Source organism: Chelonia mydas, chromosome 9 (assembly GCF_015237465.2).
Source record: "Chelonia mydas isolate rCheMyd1 chromosome 9, rCheMyd1.pri.v2, whole genome shotgun sequence".
NCBI lineage: Eukaryota > Metazoa > Chordata > Testudines > Cheloniidae > Chelonia > Chelonia mydas.
Window position 1 is genome coordinate 60,694,293 of NC_057855.1, and position 12,883 is coordinate 60,707,175.

The 12,883-nt window shown below is 41.4% G+C and overlaps 1 protein-coding gene across 4 annotated transcripts in view; it reads left to right on the forward strand.

The window, feature by feature from the left end:
* Window positions 1–12,883, forward strand: part of ARHGAP36 (Rho GTPase activating protein 36) — an 80,967-nt gene that overhangs the window by 22,996 nt on the left and 45,088 nt on the right. For all 4 annotated transcript variants that reach the window (XM_037909503.2, XM_037909501.2, XM_037909502.2 and 1 more), the window contains exon 2: window positions 2,321–2,477. In XM_037909503.2, the coding sequence (XP_037765431.1) occupies window positions 2,363–2,477 (115 nt within the window). In that variant the 5' untranslated portion in view covers window positions 2,321–2,362. The remainder of the gene's footprint in view (window positions 1–2,320; window positions 2,478–12,883) is intronic.

Here is a 12,883-nt window from a genome sequence, read left to right on the forward strand (position 1 = left end):
CCCCAACCCCTCTTCCCACCCTTACCACACATTCCCATTATCCACCTCCTCATAATACCCACTCCCTCACTGCAGACTGTGATCGAATGCACCCATGTATTCACACCCTACACATCATTGTAATAATCTCTATCCAGGTGTCAGCAATGTTCATTGGCAATTACCCATCCAGTGGCCGTTCTTTGGCAAGGAATGGGGCAGGAAAATATTGAGGTGTATTTTAGCAAGCAGCAGCATGGAACCTCTTTAACCAGGAGATGCCATAGGAAGGAACTTTATGTAGGTTAAACCTCAGGAAAATGCATTTCAAAGGGGGACTGGACTATAAAAGTGAGGGGCAAAACACCCTTGGTATTTTCTCTCTCTCTCTTGCTCACTCCTTCACCTGAGAAGACAAAGGAAACAGCCCTTTGGGGGCAGATCCTGATTTAAGAATTTGGTCAGCTATGTTGCTGGGAACATGTGGTAAGAATTTTACTTTGAACCAAGTCTAGTTTGTTAAATTTAGTTACTAGAAAGCATTTATCTTTATTTCTTTTGTAACTGTTTCTGACTTTAATGCCTTACACTTATACTCACTTAAAAGCTGTGTTTTTGTTGTTCAATAACCGTGTTTTATTCCTTGATCAAAACTAATCCAGCGTTGTGAATTGTTTGGGTAACTCCATTTAAAGTAGCAGACTGTTGTATATTTGTCCCTTACAGGGGCAATGGACCTAAAATGTCTAAACTCTCCAGGAGAGGGCTGGACAATGCTGGACACCTGTTTGGGGGGGAAATTCAGGACTGGGAGTGCATTGGGGTCACCCTGCAAGTTGTAATCGAGGCTGGTGGAAGCCAGAGTGTGACTGGTGTATTGCTGACAGGCTGCTGGGGTCCGAGTTGCTGGACCAGGGCTGTGGCTATTCACAGACACTCAGGATGTGACCTGCATGTTGTCAGGCTGTTTGTGAGTGGCCCAGGTTGGGAGCTACAGCAACAAAGCACTGTGAGGCACCCCAGGTTTCAGGGCAGGCAGTGACACAATCCCTCATTAGTCTGGATTGCATCCCTGAATGAGAGACAGACCCAAACCATTCTTCCCCTATTCCCACCTATTCTTGCATCCCTGATCACCTTCCCCATCCAGGGAGCATTTGCTTATGTAGTTTGTTTTCAAAACAGTTTTAACATTTTCTGAATATTCTGCTGTATTCAGATTACACTTCCCCAAAATAATAATTAAAAAAAACTTTGGTGGAGGCAGATTGGAGCAATATGCTTACTCTTTTACTTCAGAATTCTGCCCAAACTGGATTTGAACTTACAGTGCCAGTGCTCAGAATCAATGAGCCGAATATAGCTCCTGTTATGTAGAAGTAGTTTTCCAGATGGTTAGCCCCTCTCTCTTCACATGCTCAGCATAATCTGTTAGGCATGCGAATAGGCAAATGAGCCTTCCCCAAGTATCTAAGTGGAGAAGCAAACTCTTTTAATCTGATTTCCTCAAAAGGGCTGGTGGTTGCCAGGCACGCTGGTGGGGTAACCCTTGAGCAATGGAGACCCTGGTGTGAAGATCTGAACCCTGGTTTGATCACTATCTGTGAGCAAAAAAGGTTACCAGAATCTGTCAACGTTTATTAAAAAAAGTTTTTTCCTTGGTGCTGTATTTTGGGAACCCCTTGGTTAAATGCCCCCAAATTTGAGTCACTGCCCTTACCTTGCCCCTCTGTGAGGCATCCCAAATTTCAAGGCAATTTGATAACTGTACAGATTTTAGAGCATTTAGAACAGAAAGCTGGTTTTGACCTTAACTACAGCAGACCTGTTTCTTTGCTATAATAAAAAATAATAATGGCAATTAATAATAAAATGGCACACTGCCAAAAAGAAGACAATCCACTGCATATGCTTCTTCCTTTGAGGGAGAGGATGAGAGAACAACCAACATGTGAGAGATGAATAGTCACATGGCTTATGCACTGCTGGAAGGTGCTCAATCTGGGGTATAAAAACGTATATAGAAGAGAACTAAACTGGCCCTCCTCTGCGCTCAGAATCAGGAATGCACAGCTTGGCTGGACCCAGAGATCTTGGCTTGTACTGTAGTGATACATGTGCCCCAGAGGCCAGAGTTAAGGCTGGCTGCAGAACCTCAGCTGGCCTTCCACACTTCTGAGTGCTTCTCTTTGCAATCTGAAGATCATTGATGTATTTTTTGGTGTAAGTGGGGGTAGTTGGGATTGAAAGTTTCTATACCGGTGTCAGATTTTTACCACTCCTCTCCCAAGCAAAACAGTTTCGATTTTCCACCTTCCATGTTTTCTCATTTATATTTCAGGGGAATTTTACCAAAGCTTCTACGTTGGAACAGAGAGTCAGAATGCAGCCTGCGCCCCTGCATAGTCTCTCAGAGCTAGAGAGAGCCTGTCTGCAAGAAATCGCCTTTTACCAGCTGCAAAAAAGGAACATGATCAGTGGTATCAGCCTTTCTAAAGGTAAGAAGAGGAGACATGCCTTATCTAAGGGCAGTGGACTACATCAGTGGTTCTCAGCCAGGGCTCTGGGGCCTGGGGGTGGGGTGGAGGGGGTGCAGGAGCCGCTTGCATGGGGTCCACCAAGCAGGGCTGGCATTAGAGATACTGGGGCCCAGGGCAGAAAGCCGAAGCCCCACCGCATGGGGTTGAACCCTGGAGCCCTGCCATCCAGGGCTGAAGCTGAAGCCTGAGCAATGTAGCTTTGTGAGTCCCCCTGTGGCATGGGGCCCTGGGCAATTGTCCTACTTGCTACCCTCTAACGCCAGCCCTGGCTTTTACATGTAGAAAACCTGGTGTTGTGGCACAGGTGGGCCATGGAGTTTTTACAGCATGTTGGTGGGGCCTCAGAAAGGAAAAGATTGAGAAACCCCTGGACTACATAACTCCCGTCATTGTCATTATCTATTACTGCTGCTGTTTTTAATAATAAATGATGATATATTGGCTGACATTTTGGACATCTCTGCACAATTGTTTCTTGGTTTTGAACCAAATTGTTACTGCTTTGGGTCAGAGCCATCCTCACAGCATCAGCCCTGCTAATGGGACTTTCCCTTCCTTTGGAGCATGGGAACATGACCTTGCCTGTTCACTGCCTATGATATGATCCCTTTAATCTCATGCAGATGTAAAAACTTCTGGCAGATTCTTCAAATGGGAACAAATTAATCATGTTGGATGGGATGGATTCTCTCTGCTCTGCTTTGGAGAATCCTGGAGTTCAGCACAGTCTTGGTTCCAGGAGACTGGTGCTTAGTTAGACTTATTAAAATACACAACTAGGAAATGTCACTAATATAAATTGACAGATAAATATAGCAGATCCACAGAGACAGTTTCTCTGCATCTTGGCATAAACAGGAGCTGTCAGACTAAATGAGACCAGACCAAGGCTCCACCTACTCAAGTATCCTGCCTCTGACAGTGGCCAGTGAAAGCTGCTGCAGAGCAAGGTTCGACAAACTCTATGGTGGCAGCTGTGGAATAGCCTGGTGGCTAGGGAAGTTTCTTCTTCACCTCATCAGTTATTAGAGTTTGGTCTATGCGCTGAAGCGGGAGGGCTTAAAGCCCTTCCAAAGCATTTGGTTATTTATTTCATCCTTTCTATTACAAACCCTGCTGTTCTTAGCCATTAAATATCCAGTCATGGTCAGAACCCTACTAAGATCCTGGCCTCAGTGGTATCTTGTGGCACTGAGTCCCATATGCTATTTTTGCATTGTGTGAAAAAATATTTCTTTGTATCAGTTTGGAATCTGCTGCCTTTCATTCATGGCATCCCCTTGTTCTTGTGGCAGGAGAGTAGGAAGAGACAGGACGGTCTCATGTAAGAGAGTTGAATGCTGCCCCAAAAAACTGGATTCTATCTCTGTCTATGTGATACAAGGCACACTACCTGACCCCCAGGTCTAATGCTCATGTTTACTGACTCACTGCATCACTTTTTTTACCCATCTATAGAATGAGGATGATAATTACACACACTCAAGGTTTGCCACCTGTCCGGCTTTTGCCTTCAGTGTCTGGGTGCCATAATGGGTTGCCAGTTTTTGACTGGACAGTCTGGGGTTGAAAAGGCGACCCGGGGCCTTGTGGGAAGAGGCAGAGCAGGGGGGAGGCCTATGTGTTACCTGCACACACTAGGGCACCTCACCTTTTCCCAGTCTGTAGGGCTCCAGGAGTAACCCGGTTAATTTAGGCACCCCCACCTTTTCCCAATTCGTAGGACTCCAGGCGAAAAGCACCTACCTACCCGTACCCAATTTATAGGGCTCAGGGCCACCCGTACCCAATTCATAGGGCTCAGGGTGTAACTAATCTGGGGGGAAGGGATAGTTCAGTGGTTTGAGCATTGGCCTGCTAAACCCTGGGTTGTGAGTTCAATCCTTGAGGGGACCATTTAGGGATCTGGGGCAAAAATTGGGGATTTGAGCAGGGGGTTGGACTAGATGACCTCCTGAGGTGCCTTCCAACCCTGATATTCTATGATTCTATGACTATTCTATGACCTTAAGTACCCACACTCTTTCCTAATACATAGGGCTCCGGGTGTATACTACTTCTGCAGCTTTGCAGGACCTTTTGCCAGTGAAAGAGCCTTACACAGTAATATACTACATACCCTCTATTTATTAACAATCACCAAAAACAGACTGCACACGCTACACATACAGTGCTCACCACTCCCAATAAGACAGCTGACCTTTTCTTGATGGCCAGTCAGAATCAGGTCCATCTGGGGGACTCCAGTTTCTGCATGGTGTCATTGGCAGCGTGTTGAGGTCTGGCAGCTCTGATCTTTGGGGCTGTGTCCTAGAGTTAATTCCCAAAGAACTTCCTTTTGGACCCCAGTTTATATAGTGAAATTTGAGTCCTTTTTAGCTGTACCTTAACCAATCATTTTACTGAAATCTATCTAACCAATCCTAACAGATTGTAACATAATTCTTTAACCAATTATATCCCACTACCCTAATTAATTTACACCTAGCAAAATTAATTATATAGCAGACTGAAACAATTAAAGAACTAGACAGAGATCATACAGGTAAACAATAGGGAAGCGGGGACCATAATGACAAAACAATAAAGAAATGAGGATTTCACAACCACTACTATTGATAAGTGATTTCTTGACAGACAGAATGCTATCAAACTAAGTTTTCTTTAGCCATCTTAAGATCTGTTTCTTTATCTGGGGATAGTGGGTGCCATTAGGACGGGGTCTCCTTCTTAACAGCCTGATATTACATTGTTTTAATGAAATTTAGATGGAATGTGAGGATGTGACGTCCTGCTTCTCAGCTAATGGCTGCTGCTTGGCCCTTCTTTTAATCAGGCTGCAGACGAAGGCCTTAGGCTTTAGGCCTTACAATATGGCTGCAGACAAAGGCCTTATCCTTACAGTCCACTACTTAATGACGCTTTTACCAAAGCTGTCATTACTATTTCAGAAGTCCAATACTCAGACCTGCTGAGCTTGGGCTTGCCTCCTGGGTACAATTGACCAGGACCCTATTTGATTTTGCATGCTAGCTTTCTGAAGTTTTCGAACAGTTCTCTTCATCCAGCAAGCCAAAGCTACTATGCTTACTAATAAAGCCAATTGGATTCCAGTGATCACCACAATGGGGTGAACCATGATATTTAGCATACCCGTTGCAGAAGGTGATCACCCTAATAGTGTTTTCCACCACGAGTGATATCCTGCATTTGCAATAGTTTTTAGTACATGAGTGATTTCTGTATTATTATGTTGTACTTTAATACGTATTTGTTCTCCCGTCTTTGCAATATTTTGTAAATGCGAATGTAACATAGGATGGATTAACAATTTTTTTATCATGGTCCTATTCGTGCCTAAGATTACAGGCATTACATTGTGATACAACTGTGGTTTAAACTTTAAGTAGTTTACAATTCATACAGGTACATAGTATTCAAAATCACAACTTTTAATCTTTGTAATGTTGCAGAAACATCTATTAACTAAATAAGTTATAAAATACAATTCCTTATCATTTGCTACTACCATTGGACAATGACTTTTAACACAAACCCATCCCCTTCCTGCATATACAACAGCTGACTTTTGTGTAGTGAATATATTAAACACACAATGTTAGGGTTTTTGTCTTTAACATAGAAACATTTATCTTTTTCTTGTAAATTTTGATTTTTACACACACATCCCAATTTTTTATTGGCTACACACTGAAACACGTTAATGGTTTTCCATTGTTGGGGTTTTTTAAATATGCCCAGGAATGATGATCAGTGGAATACATAGCCACATTTTTTGTTAATTGGATTTTTACAGGTACCACTGGATATATATTAATAGTTAGACTGGGGTGTACGGTTACTACATATGCTTGTAGAACCCTTTGAACTTTATTTAGGGTAAAATTTACGAATTTTTTACCACATCATTAATTGCTTCTCCCCTTCTGTAACATTTTCCCACAACAACTTTTTTATTTCCAAAGGTAAATTTCCTTGCATGCCTTCCCAAATTATTTGAATAACTAACTGCTGACTTATTTTCTGGGCCTGTGTACAGGCTAATGCTAAGCACACATTTTCTTGTACTGTATCCATAGTCGCTGCTAAAAGTAACAGATTCTTTTTCCCTTGCTGTTGCCATACTGGCAGTATTTTAGAAAATAATTGTTGTCCCATTTCTAATTTTGACAAGGATACACTGATGGGCTTTTCCAATTCTTGTATTTTAGCTGTAACATAACTTCGTTTGTTTGCCATTACTCTATGTTAGTAGCATCCAGTACTTCAACTCCTAATCCAGTTTCACCCAAAGCAGTTTCATTCACTTCTTGGGGGTCTTTTTTTAGGCTACCCATCCCTCTTGGCTGCCAGCCAAATCCAATAACCTTTAGTAGTTTACATTGAGATAGTATTAGGGCAGCTAGACCTTCACTGGGCCTTTATGTACTGCCCCTTATAGTAATCAGGGAAGGTGTTCCAATGGCCTTCCTTTCCTTACATTCAATTTTATACAACACCCAGGTGCATTCAGCTGGCCTGGTGCGCTGGAAGTTGATTAAGACTTGCCAATTATTACTGATTTTTTTTCTCAAGGAACCAGTGTTTTTAATACCCTTTTTTTCCCTTGGTAATTTCACTTTGTGCTTCAAAATTTTTTACGTCCATCCTTTTATTCCCGCCAACAGATAAACCTTGTGTTTCATGCATATTTTGCCTTTAAATGTGCTTTTACCACCTAAGGATGTTTCCCTGTTAACAGACTGGCGTTCCTTGACCTCTGGCCTTTTGCAACATTGGTTTTTGTAAATACAGTTAAAATGCTTATTAATCCTTTTTTGCCTAATGCAGTATCCTCTCTTTTTGTAACACAATACACAACAATGCAAGCAACAAGACAAATACCACAAAACAAACATAAAGCACAAAATACAATTTTCGTCGCAACAGTAGATTCGTGGTATTTTGGGTTGCTCTTTAGCTGGTACCAGCTTCTCCTGATTTTTTGAAAGACAAAAAGAACACGTTTCTACCCCTTTTGGGATGGCAGATTATTGCTTAAAATATTCCTTTCTTTTACAAATACACTTGTTGATTGCAGGCAAAACAGAGGAATTACCCCCACGCTTTCTTGTGTTTTTGTTCTATAGGCAGGCCAGGTTTAATGGCTTTTACCTTTTAAGGGTGAATTAACCCACTGTTCAGTTATTAATTTCATGAGGTGGTGTACCCCAGTTTCCCTTTTCATACAGCAGACCAGGTTTGTAATGTTTTTTCTGCTGTGCTAAGCTTTAAGTTCATTTATAGGTAATAGCTGAGAAGCATTACCCTAGGACATTAAAGGTTTTTTCCAAAAATCATACACACTATACATTGTTACAGGGGTACTTATTAACCTTAAATCTATCCCAATGTTTAATATTAACAATAATATTAGCATTAAATCTATTAAAGGTATCTTGTTATACCATGCCTTTTTATTTAGACAATTTGTTTTTGAGGCCAGTGTGTTCAATGTTTTTTTGAATTTTTTAAAATTTAATTATATTCTTGGGGTTTTGGTGAATTAAAAGGTAGGGGTGTCATGCATATAAGCAGACCCCTTTTGTACCTGTCTTCAGATTTCAGCACTGTCCATACACACAAAAAAGTATTTTTTTTTCTACTTAGGGTTAGCCTGTCCCTCTTATTCTTAGGGTTGACTTCTTTTTTCATCTTTCTCTGGGGGGTCATAATTTGAGCCTTTTGGTTTCAGGTAGTTTGTTTGTCACCAGGTATATCCTTTATCTGCAGCTCCTTTGGTGCTGCCATTTATGGGCAGTTCTCTCCGTCCTCTATCAGTTAGGTAATTTGCATCAACACAGACGCTTTCTGCCTTGCTTTTGGATCCAAAGCCATCAGAAGAGCTCAGAGACTCTGTCTTAAAAGGGACACAGTCAACTTCCACCAGAGTTTTGATTTCTTTCCACTTCAACTCCTGCTTTCAAAACACACGATCTGAAAAAGAAAACACAACCTATTGTGGCTCCCTTTGGAGCCCTAATGGGATTTTAATTAAGCAGAATGTTTTGTTTGCATTTCTTTTACTCCTTCTACAATATACATTGCCCATGTCCTGGGAAAAATGCACATTCCTTCCTTAGTTTAACTTTTATAACATTAGCCACATCAGTTTTTACATAAGTGTAACTGTTTCTTTTGCGCTCACAGAGTTTTCATGTACCCTTATCAAAGGGACAGTCTCAAAGCCACCTTAAGGCTCAGTGTTCCTAATGTTGCTTTTTTTGTGCGCATCTCTCCCCTACTGTTGCTCCAGAGGGACACTGTCTTTTTTTTAATTTCTTTTTTTTTTTTAAACTACAGCTCTTATCTGCTATTTTGTTACAAATCCAGAATCTCTTCCCATTCTCCTGGGTTTGACTGCCCTGCTGCAGCCACAACTTTGGTCTTTAAAAAGATATTGAACTTTATAAAGCATTGAGGTACCATAAGGGTTAAATGCTAAATACCAAAGCCAAACAACACTAGTTACCTATGTCTGGAAAAAAAGTGTCTGTCAGTTTTGCGACTTTGAATGAAAGATTCAAATGGATTTTAGTGGTATTATTTAAAAACAAAACAAAATCAATACATCTTAAATCTAAAAACCAGGAGTATTGATTTAGGTCCTTAAAACCTCACATATTTACACAATATATGTATATACACACAGAGAGATACATACATACTCTTTTGCTTAACATCGCTTACACTGCTTTAATTTTCATACAGCTGTACATAGATTACATTAGTATACATTTGGGGGCAGTTAAGTTCCAGTAGAAACCCCTTATGTTCTTTTAGCGAATTTGACTAAATTGTTTATAATCAAATGATTTAAATCAGATTGTCTCTTTGCCTGGCTTATTTACAGACATTCCTTTGGAAAAGGGCCCATTTTTCCTTCAGAATGTCTGCAGAGAAACCAAGAATTCTTTTCCTATAGCAAAAAGAAAAGGAGTACTTTTGGCACCTTAGAGACTAACCAATTTATTTGAACATGAGCTTTCGTGAGCTACAGCTCACTTCATCGGATGCATATTGTGGAAACTGCATCCGATGAAGTGAGCTGTAGCTCACGAAAGCTCATGCTCAGAGAAATTGATTAGTCTCTAAGGTGCCACAAGTACTCCTTTTCTTTTTGCGAATACAGACTAACACGGCTGTTACTCTGAAACCTTTCCTATAGCACTTTTCCTTATTAACATTTTCACAACGTTCAACTGCTTAATTCCCTCCAGCCTCTGCAAAGTTAACTTCTCACTCTCTTTCCTTAAATCACTTGCTTATCTCCCAAAATGACACCTTCATTAGCTCAGATTTCAACATTTCAGGTATTGTCCCAGGCATCTGAAATCCCCATGCCTGTACCTACTCCTTTCTTTACTCCTGCCACTACGCCCCCAGGGCTCCGAACCTGTTTTCCAATCTCTTTATCTGTTGCCTGCCTCCTTGTCTGGGCCCGATCCTGCTTTCCTCGCTGAACAGTCCTTTCCCATGGGCACAGGCTTTGTCCCACTACCCATTTAGTAAGGAGGGTGGGCTCCTCAACTAGCCTCCCCCTCCTTTTCTTCATTTCCTTTTTCTCTTGTTGTTCTGGGGTGGTCATTCTGCCAGATAGGTAGCGACCCTTTCTGACAGAAGACCCAGGTACTCTGCTATTATTTACTGTGTTAGACTCTATCAGTTCAGTCCAAAAGACCTTAGGCTACCCGCATTCTTTCCACCAAAATTGTTACCTGCACACATCAGGGCACCCCCACCTTTTCCCAATTCGTAGGGCTCCAGGTGAAAAGCACCTACCCTTACGCAGTCCGTACGGCTCAGGGCCACCCATACCCAATTAGTAGGGCTCAGGGTGTAACTAACCTGGTCAATTCAAGTACCCACATCCTTTCCCAGTACACAGGGCTCTGGGTGTATACTACTTCTGCAGCTTTGCAGGACCTTTTGCCAGTGAAAGAGCCTTACACAGTAATATACTACATAACCTCTATTTATTAACAATCACCAAAAACAGACTGCACACGCTACACATACAGTGCTCACCACACCCAGTGAGACAGCTGACCTTTTCTTGATGGCCAGTCAGGACCAGGTCCATCTGGGGGACTCCAGTTTCTGCATGGTGTCATTGGCAGCGTGTTAAGGTCTGGCAGCTCTGATCTTTGGGGCTGTGTCCTAGAGTTAATTCCCAAAGAACTTCCTTTTGGACCCCAGTTTATATAGTGAAATTTGAGTCCTTTTTAGCTGTACCTTAACCAATCATTTTACTAAAATCTATCTAACCAATCCTAACATATTGTAACATAATTCTCTAACCAATCATATCCCACTACCCTAATTAACTTACACCTAGCAAAATTAATTATACAGCAAACAAAAACAATTAAAAAAACAAACAAAAACCGTACAGGTAAACAATAGGAAAGTAAAAACCATAATAACAAAACAATAAAAAAAATAAAAATTTCACAACCACAACTATTAATAAATAATTTCTTGACAGACAGAATGCTATCAAACTAGGTTTTCTTTAACCATCTTAAAATCTGTTTTGTTTATCTGGTGATAGTGGGTGCCATTAGGATGGGGTGTCCTTCTTAACAGCCTGATATTACATTGTTTTAATGTAATTTAGATGGAATGTGAGGATGTGACTTCCTGCTTTTCAGCTAATGGCTGCTGCTTGGCTGCTCTTTTAATCTGGCTGCAGACGAAGGCTTTAGGCCTTACAATATGGCTGCAAACAAAAGCCTTATCCTTACATAGGGAAGAGCCGGAGAAGGGGGCAAGACCTTGAGGATAGAGGTGGAGGAGGGGCAGGGCCTGGGGGAAGAGGCTGGGCAGGGCTGAGGCCCTGGGGGAAAGAGATGGAGTAGGGATGGGGCCTTGGGGAAGAGGCAGGGCAGGGGGCAGGGCCTTGGGGGTCTGGTGACCAGCAATTAGAAAGGTAGCAACCCTAACACAATCACCTACCTCACTTGGGGGGTGTAAGGGCTAATCAGTTAATGTACATACAGGGCTTCAAACAGGCAAAGTTCTATATAATGCCAAGTACTCCAAAAAAACAGGCCCAACACTTCTCAAATTGGGCACCCAAAATTAATGGAGGTTTTTGCAAATTATAAATTTAATCTTCAGCCTCCATGCCCCATTTCTGTGAAACGAGACAATACTTGGTCATCTCTCAGAGACATTGGGAAGATAAACATTAATGTGGCTGAAGCATTGTGATGCTGCAAAGAGATCACCCTGGAAATGCTCGGTTCGAAACGTAGTAATTCTGTATTCAGCCAAGGGTTTAGATGATGGCAGTAAATAAGGCAGGGGCCACAGGCTGAACAATGAGGAACAATAGAAATATTGAATTCCCTGAGCACTGTCCCTCCTGGACACTGAATAAGGCAGAGTCCCATGGGGAAAATACTATATGATCATGTAATTAAAGACATCATTATTATGCATATGCACAGGGGTGGGGGGAGAGAATTAAGGCTGCATGGGCAACCTGTTTGCATTTCTAATTATTGAGTGTTTTACTTTGCAACTAAATAACATACTTTAAACATAGATTTTTCTATGTCATAGGAAACAGACTCATAGATTTTTAGATTCATAGATTCCAAGGCCAAAGGGGACCATTGTGATTGTCTAGTCTGACCTATGTTTAGAGCTAAAATCACCTAAATGTGTTATGATTGGTCACTGTTAATGGGGCAAGATTACTGCCCCCTTCTGGACATTGCTCGATGGGTATCAATGGGGAATGGAGCTGTCATAAATATAAAGGGAAGGGTAAACACCTTTAAAATCCCTCCTGGCCAGTGGAAAAACCCTTTCACCTGTAAAGGGTTAAGAAGCTAGGATAACCTCGCTGACACCTGACCAAAATGACCAATGAGGAGATAAAATACTTTCAAAGCTGGAGGGGGGGAGAAACAAAGGTTCTCTCTGTGTCTGTGTGAAGCTTTTGCTGGGAACAGAACAGGAATGGAGTCTTACAACTTAGTAAGTAATCTAGCTAGATATGCGTTAGATTCTGTTTTCTTTAAATGGCTGATAAAATAAGCTGTGCTGAATGGAATGTATATTCCTGTTTTTGTGTCTTTTTGTAACTTAAGGTTTTGCCTGAGGGATTCTCTATGTTTTGAATCTGATTACCCTGTAAGGTATTTACCATCCTGATTTTACAGAGGTGATTATTTTACTTTTCTTCAATTAAAATTCTTCTTTTAAGAACCTGATTGCTTTTTCATTGTTCTTAAGATCCAAGGGTTTGGGTCTGTGTTCACTTATGCAAATTGGTGAGGATTTTTATCAAG